This window comes from Sciurus carolinensis, chromosome 11, assembly GCF_902686445.1.
Source record: "Sciurus carolinensis chromosome 11, mSciCar1.2, whole genome shotgun sequence".
Classification (NCBI taxonomy): Eukaryota; Metazoa; Chordata; class Mammalia; order Rodentia; family Sciuridae; genus Sciurus; species Sciurus carolinensis.
The window spans coordinates 5753558-5774016 of NC_062223.1; the positions used below are offsets into that span (position 1 = coordinate 5753558).

The window sequence follows — 20459 nt, forward strand, 5'->3', positions numbered from 1 at the left end:
CCAGTCTGAGGCTTGAGGCAGCTTCTCCCCACCCCCATGCCTGTGAGGACGAGTCTCCCGAGAGCCCGAGTGTGGCCAGCGGATGAGCACTCGCAGGAGCTGGAGGGACCTGCAGGGCTTCCTCCCTAGCACTGCCACCACGCTTATCAAGTCCCTGAAAACCAGCCCAGCACATCACTTTGTGCAGTTGTTTCTGATCCCGAAATTTACCTGTGAACGTATTCCTAAGCAGACTCAGTTCAAGTGCTCAGGGGAAATGGAGTTTTTGTTCAGTGAAGACCTGTCCCAGTGAGACTCGACCACCCTGGGCCACCAGGGAGTGTGGGCAACACCCAGAGTCCATGAGGCCTTTCCCAAGAGCACTCCAGTCACAAAGCAGAAGGGTCCGCGTGCAGGTCTGCCTTCTGGGATGTGGCCCCTGTCCCAAAGGAGGCCAGAGGAGGCCACGCTACCCTGAGTGAGTACTTCATGGGAGGGGGACGAGGAAGGGGTGCCGTGGACGCTCTGGCCCTACCACTCCAGGGGCATACTAAAAGCAAGTCGGGGGCAACTGCAAGGGGCAGCAACCAGCTAGCCATGTGAAGAGCCCATCTTCTCTTGGCTGTGGCCTCCTCTGGGTTGGGGCCAGGATTCCCGTGCTCAGGCCACTAAGCAAGAGCCTGCACCACAGGCGTTGCTGGCTGGAATTCCTCCCTTCTCATGAGGGAGACATCAGCAGAGCACAAGGGAGAGAAAGCGTCAAACATGGGCTTCGCAGGGGAGCTTCCCTCCTGGATGCGTCTGGACCCACAGAGCTGGGAGCCGTTTGTTAAGCCTTTCTCCAGGTAGAAGAGGCCTGCGGGGAGGGGCGGGGCAGCAGGCTGCAGCACAGCGCAGGGCCGTGTGGCCAGCAGGGGGCAGTGGGCGCACACCACCAAGGAAGACCCACACCCTGGCTTCGTGTTTCACGACTTTAATAGAATACTCTAACTATTCTGTACAAATTGAAAACACCGTATTCAGGTACAAACGTGTGATCAGGTAAGGCTGCGCACTCTACACGCCTGGTCACGGTGTGGACCGGCTGTCCCCGGCTGCCAGAGGCCAGCACCACCACATACTCGGAAACCTCACACCAGCTGCCGACTGGTCAACCACACCAGGGCTTTAAGACAGGATGAGTGGTGGGGTGCAGAGGGGGTTACTGAAAAAGCAAGACATGACTTCCACTGCTGCCCAGTCCACACCGGGGCGGGGGAGGAGGAAGCCGGCCCTCTGGCTGCCGCCCACACCGGCAGCAGCACCAGGTCTGTGTGTCCCAGAACCAGCTCCTGCCCTCAGCAGCGAGGCAGGAAGCATGCTGCTGTGGCACGCCCTCCGGTCAAGCCACCAACTAAGGATGAGGGACAGTGTGAGCTCCAAGTCCTCCCAGCATCAGTGAATAAATAAACACGAGGCTGGCCCTAGCTCCTGCCTCGGAGGCGCGCCACGACCCACCCAACCCCAGGAGACTACAACGCAGAACACGCTAACTGAGAGGCGGGTGCCAGGGCTCGCAGCTCTGAGCAGGCTCGCTGGTGGCAACAGTGAGGTTCCTCAGATCAAAGGAGGCCCGAGGCACCGCAGGCCCTCCAGCCCGCTCCACCCTCATGGTCTGCGGCCCACAGGGCAGGCCTAGCAAAGCACAGGGCCACAGGTGACAGAGCCAAACCTCGGGTTCTGGAAGTGCGTCCTGTTGCCACCATACAAGTTAAGCAAAATAAGGAGGAAAAAGGAAAAGTCAAGAGTCATGCACTTGAAAGCGCGTTAGATGTTGTGAGCACTGTCCACGTGCTGCAGCAGGACCAGGCCTGTCCTGACAGCGTCCATGGGCGCCACCCGCGCAGTCTCTCACTGCTGCTTGCACTCTGCCGGCTGGCTGGGTTCTTTCTGCAAGGAGAGAAGAGAGGACTGCAGAGACCAAAGCCATGTCCCTCGCCGAGTGTCTCCAACCCACATGACCAAGACTCGGGAGCTCACCGCTGACAAGAGCGGCTGCTGCAAAGGGACTCCTGAGTGACGTCACAGGAAGCCAACTCCCCAGACGTCAGAGCGGGACGACTTTTTCTCCCTCTGATGCTGGGGATTGAACCCAGGGGCAATCCACACTGAGTACACCCTGGCCTCTTCTCTTTTGAGACAGGACCTGAGCACCCCAGGCTAGCCTGGAACTTGCCATCCTCCAGCCTCAGGCTCCCAGTTGCCGAGATAGCAGGTGTGGCCCGAGTCTGGCTTCTTTTGGTCTTAGAGACACGTTTGTGCTGTTCTCACGCTGGATTAGACGAGAGGGTCTCCCAAGGGCCACAGATCGATCATCTGCACAGGGTTCACCTCAGATGCCAGGGGGCAGCTGTGCCCCTGGAGAGCAGCAGTGGCTTGGGCCCTGCACATGCTACTTATCCGGCAGTCCTCGCAGCCGCAGCCCCGGCGGTGAGGCTCAGCAGGACGGCCCCGCTGGGAAGAGGCACGCTCCAGCAGCCTGCAGTGCAGCAACGGACGGTGAGGGGCTGTCACCAGTAAGGGCTGTGCCCACCCCAGCAGTCTCAGCAGGCGGGAAACTCTGCCTCTGTACAGGCACCAGGAAACACCTCCCCCTCCCCGAGGGCAGGTCACCTCCACTCATCACACCTCCCAAGCCACACCCAGGACCCTGGGAATCCAGTGTAGAGGTGAGCAACAGCCCAAGAAATGCTGATCTCATGCTACCACTTCTGAGCTAGGAAAGTTATCAGTTTGTAACTCTGACTGCAACTTGGCAAGCCTACAGAGTCTAAGAGCGGCCTGTGCCATACGGTTCAAAGGAATGTCTGTGGTAGTGGTCATGCCTGTAATCCCAGTAATCCCAGTCCCTTGGGAGGCTGAGGCAGGAGGATGACAAGTTAAAGGCCAATCTGGGCTACTTACAGAAACCCTGTTTTAAAAGAAAAAATAAAGAGGGCTGGGATATAGAGCTTAGTAGTAAAGTGTCTCTGGGCTCACTACCCAGTACCACCCAAACCAAACCAAAATGCTAAAAAATACCAAAGGTGAGACTATCTACTGAAGTTGGGGTTATAGGTTCACGCTTTGAGAAGTCAATTAAAGGATAAAAAGTACATATAAAGGATGTGTAGAAGCATCAAGGAATCTCAGTACCTGATCTGAACTGGAACCCACCCTCCAATTCTCTGCCCTGCACAGTGACAGGCAGCTCTAGGGGGTAGGTCACCCTGCCTGAGCCTCAGCTGCCAAGCAGGCTGCCCAAGGAGCCCAGCCAAACATCCAGGCCAAAAAGATGCAACTGAGTGCTGTCAGTCTGACTATGGAGGCTGAACCCAGAGGTGGCCCAACACAGTGGACAAGTCTGAGCCACAGCCTTGAGACTGGGGAGGTGGGGGGTGCTCTTTGCAGCTGCAGCCAGGGCATGGGTGCTGCCAGAGGGAAGTGGCTAGAAGCAGAAACCAGGGCTGGGGTGGCTGGGGATAGCGCTCCTGCCAGCAAGCCGAGGGCCCCGGGCTCTACCTCAGGCACTGAAAATAAAAGAGAGAAGGAAGTCATTCAAGAGGATCTGCAGGGAGAACTGGGCTCCAGGGGTGGGAGTCTCCACGTCTCTACGTACTGGGCCACTCGGCCTATGGTGCGCTAATTTCAACCAAAATGGAGCATCTACTTGTCTCAAATAAAACCAAGGCAGGGAGTGTAGCTGGGCGGTTAGGAGTGCCTGCTTAGGCCAGGCGTGGCGAGCACCCTGTGCTTCTAGCAACCCAGAGGCTGAGGCAGAAGAATTTCAAAGTTGAGGTCAGCCTGGATAATTTGGTGAGATCCTGTCTCAAAATAAAAAGAGCTGGGGATGTGGCTCAGTGCTGAAGTGTCCCTGGGTTCAATCCCCTGGTACCATTTAAAAAAAAAAAAAAAAAAAAAAAAAAAAAGTATGTGAAAACCTGGGTCCCATCCCCTGCACCAAAAGAACCCCAAAGAACACACAAACCCCACAAGTGGGCTTGGTTGCAGACGACCGTTCTGAGGGAGGTCAACAGAGGGCCTGCTGGTGCTAGGCCCCTGGCTCCTAGGGGCTGCCTCCCCTCTGGACACGAGGAAGCCCGCAACCCACCCCAGCTGGGCTGTGGGGCCTCACAGCACCCAGTCCCACAGCTGGGCAGCAACAACTCTGGGTGCACATGACACACCTCCCTGAGGGTCTTGCATGTCCATTTGCTTTTTCGGGTTTTGGGGACTGGGGACTGAACCTGGGCCTCCACGCCTGCACATCCCTAGCACCTGCGTGTCCCTGCTCTAATCAGAGCTGGCTCCCGCAACGCAACAGGACTGCTCAGCGGGGAGCTGGCCTTCTAAAAGGCAGCCACCCGACTAGACCCTGCCCGCCACGGGACTCCTGCAGCTGGGCTTCTGGAGTCCAGTCAGGCCAAGGGAGGGTAAAGCCAGGCCACCAACACACTGACTACACCAGCTGCACCAGGGAAGGGGCCACGGGCCCTTCGGGGGAAGAGGCTGAGCCCTGACGGACAACACGCCCTCGGCCTGGCTTCAGGTTAACAGCCGGGTCGGGTCCAAGTGCTGAGGCAAGCCTTCACAAGGCACCAGGCTCCTGGTACACCAGAAGAGCATGGCACTTCTCCTGGCACTGCCTGCTCCTGCCTTCCTTCTTCCTCTGGGGAGGGTCTGGTAAGTGGCAAGGGTCTCTGCCAACCCCACTGCCACTCTGTGGTGGCCAAGGGAGCTGCCTGGTTAAACAGAGGTGTAGGCAGCTCCCAATGCCCACGGTGGCTCTCTCCTATCTACGACTGGTTCAGCATCTGACCCGTCTCCATAACAGTACAGCTGGGGACAGTAAGTGTATCAGGACCATTCTGCTAGACGCTGACCTCCCGGCCTCCATTTGTCCCCCTCCTGAACAGCAGTAGGAAACCCTGGCTCAGAAAACACCAGATCTAGCTTCTGACTGTTGGTTTCCATGTCCAGCCAAGGGCCCTGTGCAAGCACTGTCCGTGGGAAGCCCAGTGGTGCCGACAGCACACCAAGTATGCCAGGATGGTGACTTTCTGTGTCCCCCAAGTCCAAGCACCACACAGGCCAAAGTACAGACCAGCAGTTTGGAGTTAGGTACGAACAGATTCCACCTTACCTAGGAACGTATGAATGATTAACAGAGAAAAATTACACCTAAATGGGAAAAAATTGAAAGGAACCGTCAGCATGAAGAAAACGAAAAGCACAAAGTTACCCAGGAGGGAGCAGCCTCAGTTCTCAGTACAACAGGGCCGTGCGCACGAACACGAGCAGCCCCAACGCAGCGGAGCCGCCCTTCAGCAGCCCGGCGCGGCGCCCGGTTCCAGAGCCTGGTCCCCCCACGCCAGCACCCCCCCATCCTGGCCTCGCAGACACCTGGAGAGGTGCACATGAGACAGGACACCGTGACCAAGGACAGCGTGACAACTCAGGGATGTGGTGGAGAGCCCATCAGCCACACCCACCCTGGGCAGCAAATCCAAGGCTGCAGTGGTTGGCACGGGACTTGCTCTATGCCAACCACCCAGGGCCACCTGGGAGACGCTCCTTCAGAAATAGGCAGGGGAAGGGACAGAAGGGAGGACATACAACACGGGAAAAAAAAAAGTGGAGGAACAGAGCCTGCAAACAAGAGTGAGGCAAGCACCACACAGCCAGGGGCCGAGGATGTGGACCTGGTGGGCGTCTCAGGTCCCTCCTCCACCCACACCAGGACTACCCTGTTCACTCAGCCATAGGCACACACCTGCCTGGGCCCCCACACACCCAAGGGCAGCCAAATGTCACTGGCTCCTGCAAATCGACCACGCCTGGGGGCCGCCAGCCCTTGCCCACCTCCACATGCTGAGCACACAGCCTGGGGACCCCCCCAGGGCGACTTTTAAGAGAGGGGCAACCCCAGGCTTGCTGAGTGGCACCTGTAAGGCTCATTTCTGAAAGCCCTTCTCACCCTCCTGAGGGACCCACTGTGCGCATGCGCACCTGCCCGCGTGGCCCACACCCTCGGCTTCTAGTGCACACCTCCAGGCAAATGGCAGACAGGGAAGGACAGCTGGTTGGACAACCACAGAAACGCCAGGTGCCAGCACAGCCCACAGCCCACCCTGTGCTCGGAGGTGCCGTAGCTCAGCCTGACCAGCGCAGCTCGCCAAGGCCACAGGAGACGCAGGCCCAGGCCGACCAGAGCTGCTCCCTGCTTTCCTTCTAGACCTTTCTCCTTGGTGGACTTGCTCATTTACTTGGGATCATCTGAGGCACCTCTAAGACGCCCGGGCGGTCCTCTCAACATCCTTGGCCCAATCAGTCAAAATGACGCCTGTGCTCCCGCCACCCCATCTGTCAGCCTCAGCAGCCTTGAAACCCCCTCCTCACAGCTCCCCTGAACACACACGAGTGGACGGATGGTCGGCAAGATCACTCCTAGAAGTAGGACCTGGAAGCGAAGGCTGCGCTGCCGATGGAGTCTGCGCAGGGAGGCGCGGCTGCGGGAAGGCCTGGAGGCACTCTCCCCAACACCTGTCCCTAAGCTCTGCCCCCGAGGGTCCAAATCGGTCCTCATCCAAGTCTTTTTCTGACATGTTTTAAGTTCTCAGTAGGAAACTACAAATATAACTGCGCACACCACTGCCTCAAAGGAGGGGACAGCACACCACACCCAGGTGCAGGGAGCCCCAGTGACTGACCTTGGGGTTAACCTCGGCATCGTCCTCGTCTTCTCCCTCCTCGTCACCTTCCAATTCCTGTGTGAAAGGGAGTGGGACTCGGCTGAGAAGGTTAACTGAAGACTGGACATAACTTCTCGCAGAGCCCACTATTCAGAAACAAACAAAAGCAGCCCTCTGCTTCAGGAGGGTTGCACTCTTCCCGAGCACACAAGCCTGTTAGGGCATCTCCTCCTCAGACAGCCCTGATATGAACACACTTCTAAAAGGCAGGTAATGCCTAACAAGGGACTTCTCTAAGGCACACCTTCACAAGCCAACTGCTGGGTCAAAGGAAGAGTGGCCCACGATCTCACTTCCTGCCCGGGTTCCTTACCTCTTCCTCTCCTTCCTCGCCTTCTTCAAACTGGAGGGAGAAAAGGGAAAGTCTTTTTAGGTTAGGAAAACCACGGTCACGCTGTCCTAGATGCCAGCCCCACGAGACCCCCACCAGTCCGGCCTAGACGGCAGACGCCCAGCTGCAGCACAGTGCTCTGGAAGCAGATGTGAAGCTGCTGTGGGCTTGGGGACACACCACCAGCTTGCAGAGGGGCCGTGTGCTCATGAGCTCTGTATTCTCACGAGATGTGGGAAACTGAAATTCACTCAAAACGAGAGGTAAGGACGGGCAAGGACCCCAGGGAGCCCCCAGCAAGGGCATGCTGGGCCCAGCTCCCACAGCTGTCCACAGGCTGCAGCAGGGCAGGCAGGAAAAACGTCTGCACAGCAATGAGCTACACAATCTGCAGCGCAACTTGTCAGATACAAGACGTGTGGTATCATTTCATACCTCACACAAGGGGAAAAGAGCCTTTACCAGATGGCAAGGTAATAAGCCTTGGGGTTTAATCTCCATAGTGAGTTAAAAGAGGACCTCTGCCCCGGCCAGTTGGTTTCGGTCAATGTGACCTCCATCCAACTCATGGCTGGTCAGACTCAGATTCAAGCTCCACACAAAACAGCGGCAAAGGCTAATGCAACCCATCACTGGGGGCCGCAGAGGCAGGGCACCTGGAATGCGCTGGGCTTCTCAGGCACAGATATCACTCCTCAAGGCCACTCTCAGTAAGAGCCCAGAGCACAGGCCTCTGGCACCGCACAGCAGCTGAAGGATCTGGCTGCAGAGTGACCTCCTCCTCCTGCTTCCTAAGTGGCAGTGGGGTGAAGACCCTTAAAGCCTTACACTTTAGAAAGCCACATGTGAGGCACTTCATGCACCTGTTCCTTGAGGTCCAGGTACCAGCCTCAGCCCCGGGGAACCCGCCTAGTGGATGCTCTGGCGGGGGCTTGAGGAGCCCAGCCGACCGAGCACCCACTGCTACTCCCTCCTGCACCTAACATCCCAAGAGGCTTCCTACACAGCACCTGCTAAAACCCAAATGCCTGACACACAAGGGGGGTCACTGCCATGCTCCTTTTACAGAGGAGGACACTGAGGCAGAGGTCACACAACTGAAGGGCAAGAAGGACTCACCTAAGGAGCTGGGCAGGAGCTGGGGCTCCTAACCTGAGCAGCAGTGCACACACTGCCTGCAGGGCCTTTTAAGTCCACGGGCATGTGCTCAAAAGGCGGGAAACCCGATTTGCAGAGAGCTTTCCAATGACCACCAGGAGGACTACTGGGCCTTACACTTCTGTTAAATAAATATTAGCTCCTCGGCCACAAGTCACATTGCAAGGCCTCAAACAGTGGCACCTGTGTCAGTTCAGCCACACTGGACAGAGCAGCACAGCTCCACGTCCAGGGAAAGCTCTACTGGGAAAGTGCTGGTCAGGACCTGTGAGTAGCCACCAGGGGCCGGATGTGCACTTCTGCAGCTGCTCTGGGCCTGAGGGACCCAATGCTGAGCTGGGTGCTCACGTGCCCTGACCCATCAGCCACCTCCACCCAACACGAGATGGGCCTGTCATCCTGCCACGGTCAGAGCAGCCTCAGCACACAGGGAGGGTGAGAAGCAGGCCAGGCCCCTGGGTCCTGCTGAGCTCCTGCCCACCACACGAAGCCTAAGCAAACCTCAGGAGGGAGCAAGTCTGAGCGCAGGGCAGAGAGCAGAGCTGCAGAGCCAACCATCACGGGGACCAAGACAACTCAGAGCGACCCAGGTCTCAGTCACCACTGGGGCCACGTGGGTACAGTGCGAGGCCACAGCCGATGGTTCACTAGCAAAGCTCAGGGGCTGCCTGTGGGAGCAGAGTCTCTGATGCTCTGCCCCAGCTAGAATCAGTCCACTGCCAACAACCACTTGGGGTGATTAGACCTCCCTGAAAGCAGCCTTCCATGGGACACCGTGGGGTGTCAGTATGCAGGCTGACCAGGTGACTGGGGTTGATGGCCTCGGACACCTGCTTTCCCTGCAGCTCCTCCCGAGTCCCCTTCTCCCATCCGCTTCCCTGACACAGGAGAACGGCGAGGCCCATGCAGCTTGTCGGGGTGCCGTGCACATCCGAGGCTCGCAGGCCTTCCCTCCACGCACACCCACAGAGGCCAGGTGCCCCAGGCAGCCCAGCCCACACACCCGTCCCCAGCCACACACATTGTCGTCATCCTCGATGGCCTCCCCAGTGAAGTAGAGCACAGCCCGGGGCACTATCCGCTCACGGAAGAAGTGTCCAATCTCAAAGTCGGAGGCTAACGTGAACTCGGAATCTTCATCCTGAGGGCAAAACCAACCCGTTAGCTCATTTTAGTGGGATGAGCACGCGGCCTCAATTCCCTCCCTTCTGGTTTACTGCACTTCAAACACCAAATTTCTGCACTGCTGATTGATGGCTGTCACATACAAAAGCCACTCAAAATGATCTCCAAAAGTGGGCCTATGGCTCCTTCCCAGCCCACAGGATTCAGAGTAAAGGACATCAGAGCCCCAGGTGGCATGGGCTGGACTGCCGGATATGCGTCTGGCCTGAAGCTGATGTGCAGAACACACTGCTCCCACCCCCAGTGTGAGGACTCCACCTGAACCCCAGGGCCCCAGGGAATGGGAACATATTAGGAAGGGCAGCACTCACTCAGGAAATTAAAGACTTCAGACCACACAAATCTTACCAGTGATTCTCCATCCCCCGAGGCTGGAAAAAGAAAAGGCAAAACGAACCTGCATTACACTAACGGCCAGTTTTAAAACCCAGAGGAGAAAGCTCAGCCGGCACAGAACAGGTGCTTGGCAGCCTGAGGGTACCTGCACCAGCTCACCCACTTCCGAAGCTGCCTCAGGCCCATCTGCTCTGCCCAGTCATGGGCTGCTGCCCACACATCTGCAGATCCCACCAGAAAAAGGCCAAAGTTCAGAAAAGCAGGGCAGTCTAAGGGGTCAGTAGGAGGAAAGCCCATCAGAGATGCAGACAGGCCACACAGTGCACTCATACCACAAAGGGATTTAACTGGTGCCCTGAAGAACTATGCGCAGCCAGGCGCAGGGGCCCCACCCTGCCACCTCAGCAACTTGGGAGATGGAAGCAGGAGGATGGCAAGGCCCAGGCCAGCCCAGGCACTCGGTGAGACCCTATCTCAAAGCAAAAAAAGGACTGGAATGTAGCTCAGTGGTAAAATGCCCCAGGGCAGAACCCCCAATACCAAAAACCAACCCCTCCAGCAAACAAGCCAAGCAGGTGCTGATGTAGGAGCCCTGGCACCAGATGGGGGAAACTACACTTCTGCCTGATGTGGAGGGAAGAGGGAAGAGCGTCTGAGGAAAGGGGGCCGGCAGGCAAGCAGGGTCCTGCGGGGCCACCTCTGGCTTCCCGGCGGGCAGGGGCGTCCCGGAAGCAGCAGAGGCACAGGCGCTCCTTTTGGTTTCCCTAAGATGCAGCCACCAGCCAGGCAGAGGTGAGAAAAGACCTGTCCTTCCCTTGTTGATGGCATTCCTACCCCCACTGTCCCAGCGCCCTGACTGGAATGCTCGCACGGGGACCAGCACAACCTGGGGCGTGGCCGCCATTCCCTGCTGAGACAGCTGGGGACGCTCCGCGGCACACACCACTGCACACAGGCGCAGAGCCAACAGTCAACCAACGGACCTTTCAGAGGGTTGAAGAAGTTGAAAAATGACTCATTGGGGACTTGCTTAGTGATGGTCCTGACGGTGCCCCGCCCCTTGTGCTTCTGCTTCTTCTTGATGGTCTTGACCGTGACGTTTCTTCCTTTCTTCCAGTCGATGGTGCACCTGCAGGGGGGGATCCGGGAGAGAGCTGACATAAGGCACACAGGCAGCACCAGGGCTCAGGGCCAGGGCTGGGGACGTGACCGTGCTGCTGCCACCAAGCCTGAGGTTCTGAAAACACAATGGCACTCATTCCCCAAGATGTCCCAGATGGAGTGGGAAGTGTTTTCTGTGACAAAGCCTCGTCAAGTCTGCACAACAACAGGAAACTGTCCTCTGCTGCTCCTGAGCCAGGAGCACACGTGGAGTCACCCTCTCATACACCTGCATTAAGAGCCCTAAGCTGACGGACAACAGGCGACCACGATCACAGCTGACAACCAGTGAGGAACACAGGACCTGGGGTGCCTCCCTCTGCCTCTCCGTCTCCCTGGATGCAGGTGACCCTGGTGGGAGCTGTGTCACCTATGCAAGAGCACAACTGGAAGGCCAGGCCGTCACACGAGGGCTTTGCCTTGCGGCCACCGTTCCTCATCACCTCACGCCTACTGGTATTTTACAGAGCCCCAAATTACTTATGTGGGGAGATTTCCATCAATAAATACCTGCTTCTAATGTATAAGGGGCAAGTGTTTTAATTCAAGAACAGAACAATTTCCCAAGCAGTCAAATCTACCAAGAGGAGTGAAGTCTAAGCTAAATTCTGTCCTTAGTGGTCCATAGAGGAACTCAACCTAAGCAAAACAGCAGACATACTGCCAATTTCCAAAGCAATCACTAGATCAATACTAATCTGCATGGACTTATTCATTTAACAAATAGTCATTTTCCCTTTTCCCACTGTCTTTTTTTACTGGAGAGTAACCACCACGCCTAGTAAACTGAAGTGCACGCCTCTAAATCCCAGTTCTAGGGAAGTCTAGCAGGAGAATTACTATTGAGGCCTCAGCAAACTAGTGAGACTCTGTCTCAAAATAAGTTATAAAAAAAAAGGGCTGGAGGTATAGCTCAGTGGCACAGCACCCTGGGTTCAATCCCTGCACCTGCCTTCCCAAACAGAACTTCAAACGTCGGTTATCTAAAAAACCCAAGCCCCTGCATTCAAATGGCACAGAACCACGAGGCACGCCTCCTATCCCATCCGCTCCACATCTGCACGCACACACCCAACCCTCAACACTACTGCATTTAAATCTTTCCTGGGGGGCTGGGGAGATAGCTCAGTCGGTAGAGTGCTTGCCTTGCAAGCACAAGGCCCTGGGTTCGATCCCCAGCACCCAAAAAAAAAAAAAAAAAAAAATCTTTCCTGGGCGTTTAGGCAGATACAAAACTTTGCAAGTCATTCCTACTATCTTTTTGCCATAAAATTCCAAAACCATCATCTGCTTTTGCTTCAATAAGGAAAGTCGGGAAGGCCTTTTCTTACCCATCGCAGTCCACTATTTCAGGACCTTCGAAGGAAAAGGGGTCGGCCTTGTCGGGCTCCGACTTCATCTTGTACGTTTTCGTCAGGACTGGGTTGGTGAAGTAGTCGTTGGGCTCAAAGTGGAACTCTAACACAAAAGACTGAAGCGGAAACGTAGAGTGAGCACCACATAAATCCACCCCCAGTGAGAGGGCTCTGGTGTGCAGACTAGTGGAGGACATGGGCGCAACACCACGCTGCTCTGCTGGCAGGAGAGCACCATGTGCAGGACAGCGCAGGCCACTTGTGAAGCACTCGCAGACCTGAAGGAAACGGGCCAGCAGAGGTGTGCACAGAAAGGTCCAGAAGACCAAGGCCAGCCAAAGGACACACTCACCCACCAGCCAGAGCTGAAAAACAGTGCCCTTCTAGGACACTGGGCTGACTCCTAGGACACACACAGGCTCAGGAGGAACCACAGCAGTATCAAGATGTTGGGTAAAAAGCCCATTCCCAACAGAATGAATCAACCAACATTACCCTATGTAAATTTATGATTACACAAATGGTATGCCTTTACGCCATGTACAAACAGAGAAACAACATGCATTCCATTTGCTTACAATAAAAAAATAAATAAAAAATAAAATAAAAAAAAGCCCATTCCCTGACCCAAACCCAAGAATCCATTTCCAGGAATTCTGTCTGCTTGAGGCAACCATCTGGCTGGACATGGTGGCACGCAGACTCTCACTCAAGCCCCACTGACACCAGAGCACTCAGAACGGAGCCTGGTCCTGGCAAAGTGCTAGCCCAAAGTACTGTCCCTTCAATGCAGTGTGACAGCAAAATCACTGGCGGGAAGGCAGGCAGCAGTGGCAGGAACTGCGGCACCCGAGGAAACCAAATCCCCCCCTGACCTGCGGGGTTCAAAATAAACCCCCATGATAGGGTGGGCGATGCAGGTGGGAGAGGGGCTTCCCAGCACGCGCCAGGTCCTGGTGCCTCCCAGGACTGCAAGAGAGGGCGCCGCAAGCCCTGGCTGAGGAGGCGCCCCTGCTGCTGGCACGGCTGCCTCTGGTCCCCGCCACGGGCCCTCTGCACAGGTGGCACTGCACCCCTCACGGCCCTCTGTCACTTCCCTCTACACCACATTTCTTCCTATTTTCCTACTTTTCTCACCCTGCTGCCTTTGCTTAGTCGAGAGTAACTCCGGGACAGCTGGGGTGAACTGAAGGCACTGCCTGACCACTCGAGAGAAGAGGCCCAAAGGTGGGCTGCCCTGCCCAGCTGCCACCAACATTAAAGGACAGAAAAATCAGATGCTTCCCATGGAGGGCAGGAGCAGCTGGTGGCCACCCTTCCACCTCATCACACCGAAGGAGCCTCGACTGGGAGTTGCGGCTGACCAGGGAGGGCTGGCATGCCTGGGAAAGGTCACACAGAACCAGCGGCCAGAGCACACACGCTTCCCAGCCAGGTGGTTCTGCCCTGCGCCTTAGTTCTTGACCCGCGCGTGACTTCTAAAAGGAGAGGTCGTGGGGAAATGCAGAGCTGCGGACGTGGCTGGGAAGGAGACTCTGCTTTCCATGTGCTCCCTAAAAAGCACAGCTGCTTTTATAATGGGGGAGGCAAGAGGAACAGCAGAGGGGACAGGCCTGCACCAAGTGCAAGGACAAGATGCCAAGAAAGGAGGAAGAGGGACCCAGGCAATCACCAAGCAGGTGTCCACTGAGAGCACAGGTCAGACGAAGAGAATTGACCCAAATGGAAAACGTCAAGTGGACCTGGAAGAACCGAAATCAAGAGAGAAGAGCCAAGAGAAAACATGAGCCTCAAAACTGTAGAGGCCCTGCACGCCATACGGGGGAAGTCATGGAAGGCAAGCAGGCCAGAGAGACCAGTCCGGGTCCCTGGCTCCCAAGATCCTAACCCACGGCGCCTCCTAAAACACTGTCTCCAAGACCTGAAACTGAAAGCCACTGGTCAGTCAGTCATGTGTTGCTGGAGATGCTGTGGCACTGGAATGGAACCCACCAGTTACAGCCAGGCTGGCGGGTTACGAACAGTGCAGCCGGGAGCACCAGGCGGCTGACGGAGGCAGGCTGGCCTAGGTCCAGCCGGCCTTCCTCACTGGCAGGCACATGGCCACTTTGGAGAGGTTTTGTGACACCAGAGCAGAATACCTTCTGGCCGCACTGCAGTCACGGTCAGCCTACACCTGACAGGCTCCTCCGCAGACCCGGGGCCTCTGTGCAGGTGCTCTCACCTGTGCATGGAACCCCCACCCTTCATTTTCCTTTTGAGGTGAAGCCTCACTACACGGCTCAAGCTGGTCTTGAACCCTGATGAGCTGTGTATCATATTGCCCAGGGCAGGACACGGCCCACACAACACATCCACTCGCCAAGGTCAGACTCCAACTCCAGTGCTGAGTGAGCAATGAGCCTGACCCTGGTGAACACCCTCTCAGAGCTGCCTGGCAATGGGCGACAGTGTCTGGACTTCCTGCTCCCAACTCCAGGTCCCACAGGCAACCAGAGCTCAGCTGGTACTCACCATAGGCTGGCCAGGGTCTGAAAACTTCACCTTAATGTCCTGCAGGTGTTTCAAGATTGGTTCATCATATTCCTAATGAAAAAGAGAAAACAATTCCAATGGGTTTTTAAAAAACAAGGCCTAGCAGGCAATGCCACACCTACATGCATGGCGAGGATGCTGGCCCTCTGGAACCCCCCAGGACCCGCCTCCAGGAGCCAGTCACATCTGCTTCCAACAGTGAGGGCAACAACAATGTGCAAGAATCAGGGGCCATCTCTCTCTGGCCTGGCACAACGGTGACTGTCAATGCCGGCCACAAGACAGTACCTCTGGTACCTGCCTACTCTCAGGTGCCACCTGCCACCACAGACGACCAGTGTCACTAACCCACACTGCTGGCCCTGGCGACCCCTCTCTCACCTGTGGCAGTGAAGACCCTAAATCCACAGCACAAAGTGTGTCTGCAGTCCAACCTGCAAGAACTTAAAACTCACACGACTGCACACTCTTACAAGTGAACGTGAGCCCTGACCTGCAGCGTCAAGAGGTGTGTGCCAGCACAGAGCCGTTTCTCCATCCTGAAGCCTGTGCGGGGCCAGGGCCTCCACGTTCCACTAACATTCAGCAAGTGACTCTGATAACTGCCAATTTCCCAATTTTAAGTTCTTGTGATGTTACAGAACACCAACAAAAGCCAGCAACAGTAAAAAGATACCTAGTAAGTCTCTAAACAAATAATGCTCCACAGTTTTGAAGGTGGCGACATCTTCAATGCCAAACCCAGGCCACAAGGCTCTGCCCTACACACTGCCACCTGGTACAGCAGCCAGCTCCACTGCAACACAAGCGTTCACGTCGTCCAAACTGACAACACTACTGTCCCCCAAATCCACTAGCATCATGTTTCACTCCTTCAGTCACCAGGCCCCCGGGAGTGGCCTAGGGCACAGGACGCCCACATGGCAGGCACAGTTCCACCTGCAGCAATCGATCCCAAATACAGAACTGAAGGACACAGGAACCCACCTTTGGATCTCACGTGAACCAAGAGGAACAGGTGCACACAGCAAGTGAGAAACACAGCATGGCGGTTGGTGGCTCTTGAAAACGCAGCAGACACCTGCCACTGAAGCATGTGCCCCTGGGTCCCTAAAACCACGTGGCGCTGCCACACACACAGAGAACGCCCCACCATCTACTTAGCCTTGTTCTGAGGTGTCTCACCCAGCAGCACAGGCCCCATGACGTGCTTTTTGCTTTTGGGTTTTTTTTAGGGGGGGGGGTAACGGGGTTGAACCCAGGGGAGCTTCATCACTGAGATGCACCCCAACCCTTTTCGTTTTATTTCGAGACGGGTTTCACACAATTGCTCAGCCTTACTGGAACTTGTGATCCTCCTGCCTCAGCCTCCCAGGTTGGGATTATACTGTGCCCTGCTGCAAATGGGGATTTTAATCCTTGGAGTACATTAAAGTCACGTGAATAGCTACTAAAAAGCACCTCTAGGGCTGGGGGTACAGCTCAGTGGCAGAATGCTTGACTAGCATGCTGGAAGTCCTGGGTTCCACCCACAGGACCACAAAATATCAACAAATCAAAAGCACCTAAAAAGCTTTGCTGATTTGGGGACAGTGGAGAGGCACTGATGATGTTAAGCAGTTTCAGAAGTGGCCCAGGTGAGTCTAACACATGACATAGCCAGGTAAAAATGCAGCTCTGGTAGATATGCAATCTTTCCAAACTTCTGTCTCGTAGCATTCTTTAGAAGTATGGTGCAGTCTTCTTTTAATTCCACCTTTTCATACAAAAAGGAAGCTCAGATCAGGAAAACCAAGGCTGTTCCACTTCAGATGCCTCCCTGCCTGGAAGTGAGAAATGAGCTGCTCTTTCCACCTTTCCCAAGTCTGGGCTGGAGGGGAGGGTCAGCACCAAGTGCCGTGAAACCCTGTGTGGGCCACAAGGTGGCCGTGCCCTGGCAGAAGCACCGACCCCACGGCAGAGCCGCAGCTGTCCAGAGCCTGCAGGGCACGAGCCACTTCCGTAACTGCAGCTGTCAGCCAGGAAGGCTCGGCAGGACTCGACTCTGTGACTTGTCTCAGGGAAAGCAAATGCTGCCCTCTCGCTGTTGACTATTCTACCACAGGAAGGTGTAGGTTAAGATGCTTTTTCACTAGCAACTTGCTCTGCGAGTCAGTCACAGGGCCACCAGGTCATCTCGACACCACTCTGAGGAGGAGACATGCAGACACACGAAGCACTCCTCTGGCTGGCGGACTCTGCCGCTGGGGCTCCTGTCCTCGGCTCCTGCTGCTCAGAGCAGGTGAACGGCCTCAACCTGGGACCCGAGGTGCCCACGCAGGGTCAGACTCAGTCTGTGCTGCCAGCCTTGTCCCCAAAGAACACCTTCCCAGCCACCAGGTGACACCATGGCGAGCACTGTGCAGATCAGCAGGCATCCCCAGGCAGCTGCAGCTCACCTGCACCAGCTCGCTGAGCATGTCCACGTTTCTGAAGATGGTGAACCAGAACTCCGGGATGCCTCTGGGATCTGGCTCTCCTGCCGCTGCTTTCTCAGCTATGACCACTTTATTTTTCATGTCTCCCTGTAAAGATGCAAAACACAATAGTCACCACAAAACAGATTAATGAAGTGGCTTGAAAGCTTAGTGGAGTGTACTTCCAGTCCTGCATGAACTTCTATTGGAAACGTCTTCCTTCCAACTTGGTGTCTCCACACCACGGAAGGAAAAAAACCACTCGCCACCATATCCAGAATCACCCGTATGACGCGATGTCACGGGGAAACCAGAGGCGGCAAACGCCAGTAGACTGAACCGACCTGTTTAAAATGGGGTACAAGGAAGCTGAAGTAAAAAAAAAAAAAACCAAAACAAAACAAACAAAAAAAACACTTTTGCTGCAGCAGTACCTTCAGCATGGAGAACCTGCCCATCACGTGGACCCCCTGCACACATGTGGGTATGCAAGTGCTGGACAACATCAGGGTGGTGACCAGTCGGGCACCAGGCAGTGCGGACAGGAGTCTTTTAACAACATGGCCCTAGGGAACAGGGATACCCAGGGAGGTTGCCAGTGAACTCTGAGTGCTCTGTCCCAGGGCTGACTAGCACGAGAACAGCCTCACAGGGCTGTTCCCTGGCCAAGGCAGACTGTGCTTGGGTTGTAAGGAATGGACTGTCATCCACAGTCAGAGATCCAACTAGGCCAGGTTCTGCCCATTTTCAAAAGATCAGAACTGCATGTGGCTACCAAAACACACATCTCAAAACAACGTAATGTTACAAGGGAAATACACTTGTCTCAAAAACATGGAGTCAGGCTGGTGTGAGCTGGGTGTGGCCCAGGAGCAGGACGTTGCCTAACAGGTTGGGCTCTGGGTTCCACCTCCAGCACCCCAGAAGTAAAGCAGTCGTGCTGAGCTGGACTTGCAGGCCAGTGTACGAGGTCTCCCTTGACACCCTCAGTCTTCCGGGGACAAGGGAAACAGCATGCAGCACCCCTGCGGACCTTGCTTCTCTGGACCGTGAACTGCACTGGGGTGGGCCTGCTCCTTGTTGGGCCAATCCTTTATTCCAACACAGTGCCACACAGACCCTGGAAGGGCTATGCCCACTCGCCACAGGGACCCAACCATGCCAACCTGAGTGTGAAGCAGCACTTCTCTCTGGAAAACCTTAGCGAAGACTGAACATCATCAGAGAACAGCCTGTTTCTTATGGAACACACACTACACTCCTCGTCTCCAAAGCACTTACAGCGAGCTTGTCCTCCTCTTCGTTTTCACTGTGCCACTCTGACTCTGCGTCTGTGGGCTCCACGTCGCCAGTGATGAACTCCCTCCTCTGTGCGAAGACAGAACCCCATCAGGAGTGTCAGCAGCCCCGCTGCCCACCCCCGCAGAGCTGCCTGCCCACGAGCGCCACCCACCTTGTCAAACAGCGGCTGGTACAGGGCTGCGTACTTCCTCTCCAGGTCGTGCACCTCCTCGTAGAACTTGGCCTCTATGTGCGCACACCGCACCTGGAGTTGCTTCAGCGCATTGATTCTCCTCTTGACTGCTCTGGGTAAACTGGAAGAGGGGTGGAAGGAGGCGTCCCTACGCCTGCCAAGCAGGGGCGTGCTTCTCAGCCTCAGGTAATAAGCCTAGCTGGGTATGGAACCCACCCCGTGCCGTGAAGAGCTCCCAAAGCCATTAAGAAAAGCACACAAAGGCCAAAAGAAAAGATGACCAGGGAGGAAGGGAAAGGTAATTCACAAAGAAGAACAAGCTGCCCAAAAGGAAGGCTCAACCTCATGAGAGGATACAAAACACGGACATCTGAGAGAACTTCCCCTTAGCAAAACTGGCCTGAGACTCATCTCTCTCAAGGGCTGGAGGGAGTCTGGACATGCTCCTTGCATCCAGTAATTATGCCGCTACGAATGCATCCTAATGAAATAACCACACATCCATGCTGCAAAGTGCACAGATAACACCACTGTTTATAAATGTGAAAAACTGTAAATAAACCAGGACTGGTGGCACACACGTGTAATCCCAGCTACCCAGGAGGCTGGGGCAGGAGGATTGCAAGTTTGAAGCCAGGTTTAGCAACTTAGTGAAGTCCTAAACAACCCAGGGAGACCCTCAGTGTGTCTCAAAATAAAAAATAACAAGGGCTGGGATGTGGCTCAGTGGTAGAGTCCCTGGGTTCAATTCCTGGTACCACCAAAACCAAACCAAACCAGAAGGGTGAGAATGTAGCATAGTGGTAGAGCACTTGGCCTAGCAAGTGTGAGGGCCCCAAGGTCAATCGCCAGTACTGAAAAACAAGCAAACAAAACAAAGCTCTGGCAAGAGTACAAGTTGATCAGGACTCAAAATGGCCTGTTGGTAAGTCCTGCTGTCCAGAACCGTCTAGTGTCCACATGCAGGTCTTGTGAACTCACCGACAGGAAAGTTCCTCTTTCAATAAGGTTAACCAAGGAAGAGCTTTTTGCCTTTTCATTTTTTTTTTTTTTTAACATTTGTAGGGAGTAGTCCTATAAATTAGAAGAAAAACTTTTTTTGACCCCAATCATCTATTTAAAGTAAAGCCCTTGGTCACAATCAAGAGGACAAAGAGATTCCCAGGCCTCATCGCTGGTTCTTGGAACCTGGTCTTCAAGCATTAAGTCAGCCCTGGTGGAAGCACATTCATATCCTCATGCAGTGGGCTGATGTGGAACCAATTCTGTGCCCACCAAGCCTTGTCCCCAGGTCTGCAACTCCTATCAGTGAATGAATGCCACCTGCTTGTTCAGTTTCCAAAGACAGAAAGTTGGAAGGCATTACTCACTCTCAAGACTCCAATTCAGTCTGTAAGAAATACCCTGCAAAACCTTAACCAGTACTCATGAGGCTCTGGGTTCAATCTAGGAAAACCCAAATCAAACCAAAACAAGCCTTACCCACAAAGTAATCCCCAGAGAACCCTCTAAAGGGACAAAGCAAACCCCCAGTTTATTACAAACCCTCCTATTATTACAGTCAAGTGGGAAACTGACGTACAGGAGGGGATACCCTGCGAGGTCAAAACCTGGCCCGATGGGAGGCTCATCCCTTGCAGAAGGTAGACAGGTAGGCTCTCTTTTCATTCACTGTGCAACACAACCAGGCCACAGGCTTGCGAGGGGAAGCCAGACCAC

General features: G+C 55.1%; 1 protein-coding gene and 1 non-coding gene across 5 annotated transcripts in view; both read right to left on the reverse strand.

Moving 5' to 3' along the window:
• Positions 1–1620: 1620 nt before the first annotated feature.
• The window catches only part of Nap1l4 (nucleosome assembly protein 1 like 4), a 31386-nt gene continuing 12547 nt past the window's right edge, over positions 1621–20459 (reverse strand). For 3 of the 4 annotated variants that reach the window (XM_047516916.1, XM_047516917.1, XM_047516915.1), the window contains exons 5-15: positions 18720–18861; positions 18548–18634; positions 17249–17374; positions 14790–14861; positions 12252–12391; positions 10743–10888; positions 9772–9794; positions 9260–9379; positions 7063–7092; positions 6708–6764; positions 1621–1908 (exon numbers count right to left, since the gene is read on the reverse strand). In XM_047516916.1, coding sequence (XP_047372872.1) covers positions 1870–1908; positions 6708–6764; positions 7063–7092; positions 9260–9379; positions 9772–9794; positions 10743–10888; positions 12252–12391; positions 14790–14861; positions 17249–17374; positions 18548–18634; positions 18720–18861 — 982 coding nt within the window. In that variant the 3' untranslated portion in view covers positions 1621–1869. Of the gene's footprint in view, positions 1909–5140; positions 5179–6707; positions 6765–7062; positions 7093–9259; positions 9380–9771; positions 9795–10742; positions 10889–12251; positions 12392–14789; positions 14862–17248; positions 17375–18547; positions 18635–18719; positions 18862–20459 lie in introns of all 4 variants that reach the window. The other variant, XM_047516918.1, reaches the window with a different exon arrangement.
• LOC124960835 (small nucleolar RNA SNORA54) lies at positions 14182–14304 on the reverse strand. Its single transcript, XR_007104158.1, has one exon. It is a non-coding gene; the product is annotated as a small nucleolar RNA SNORA54 (small nucleolar RNA).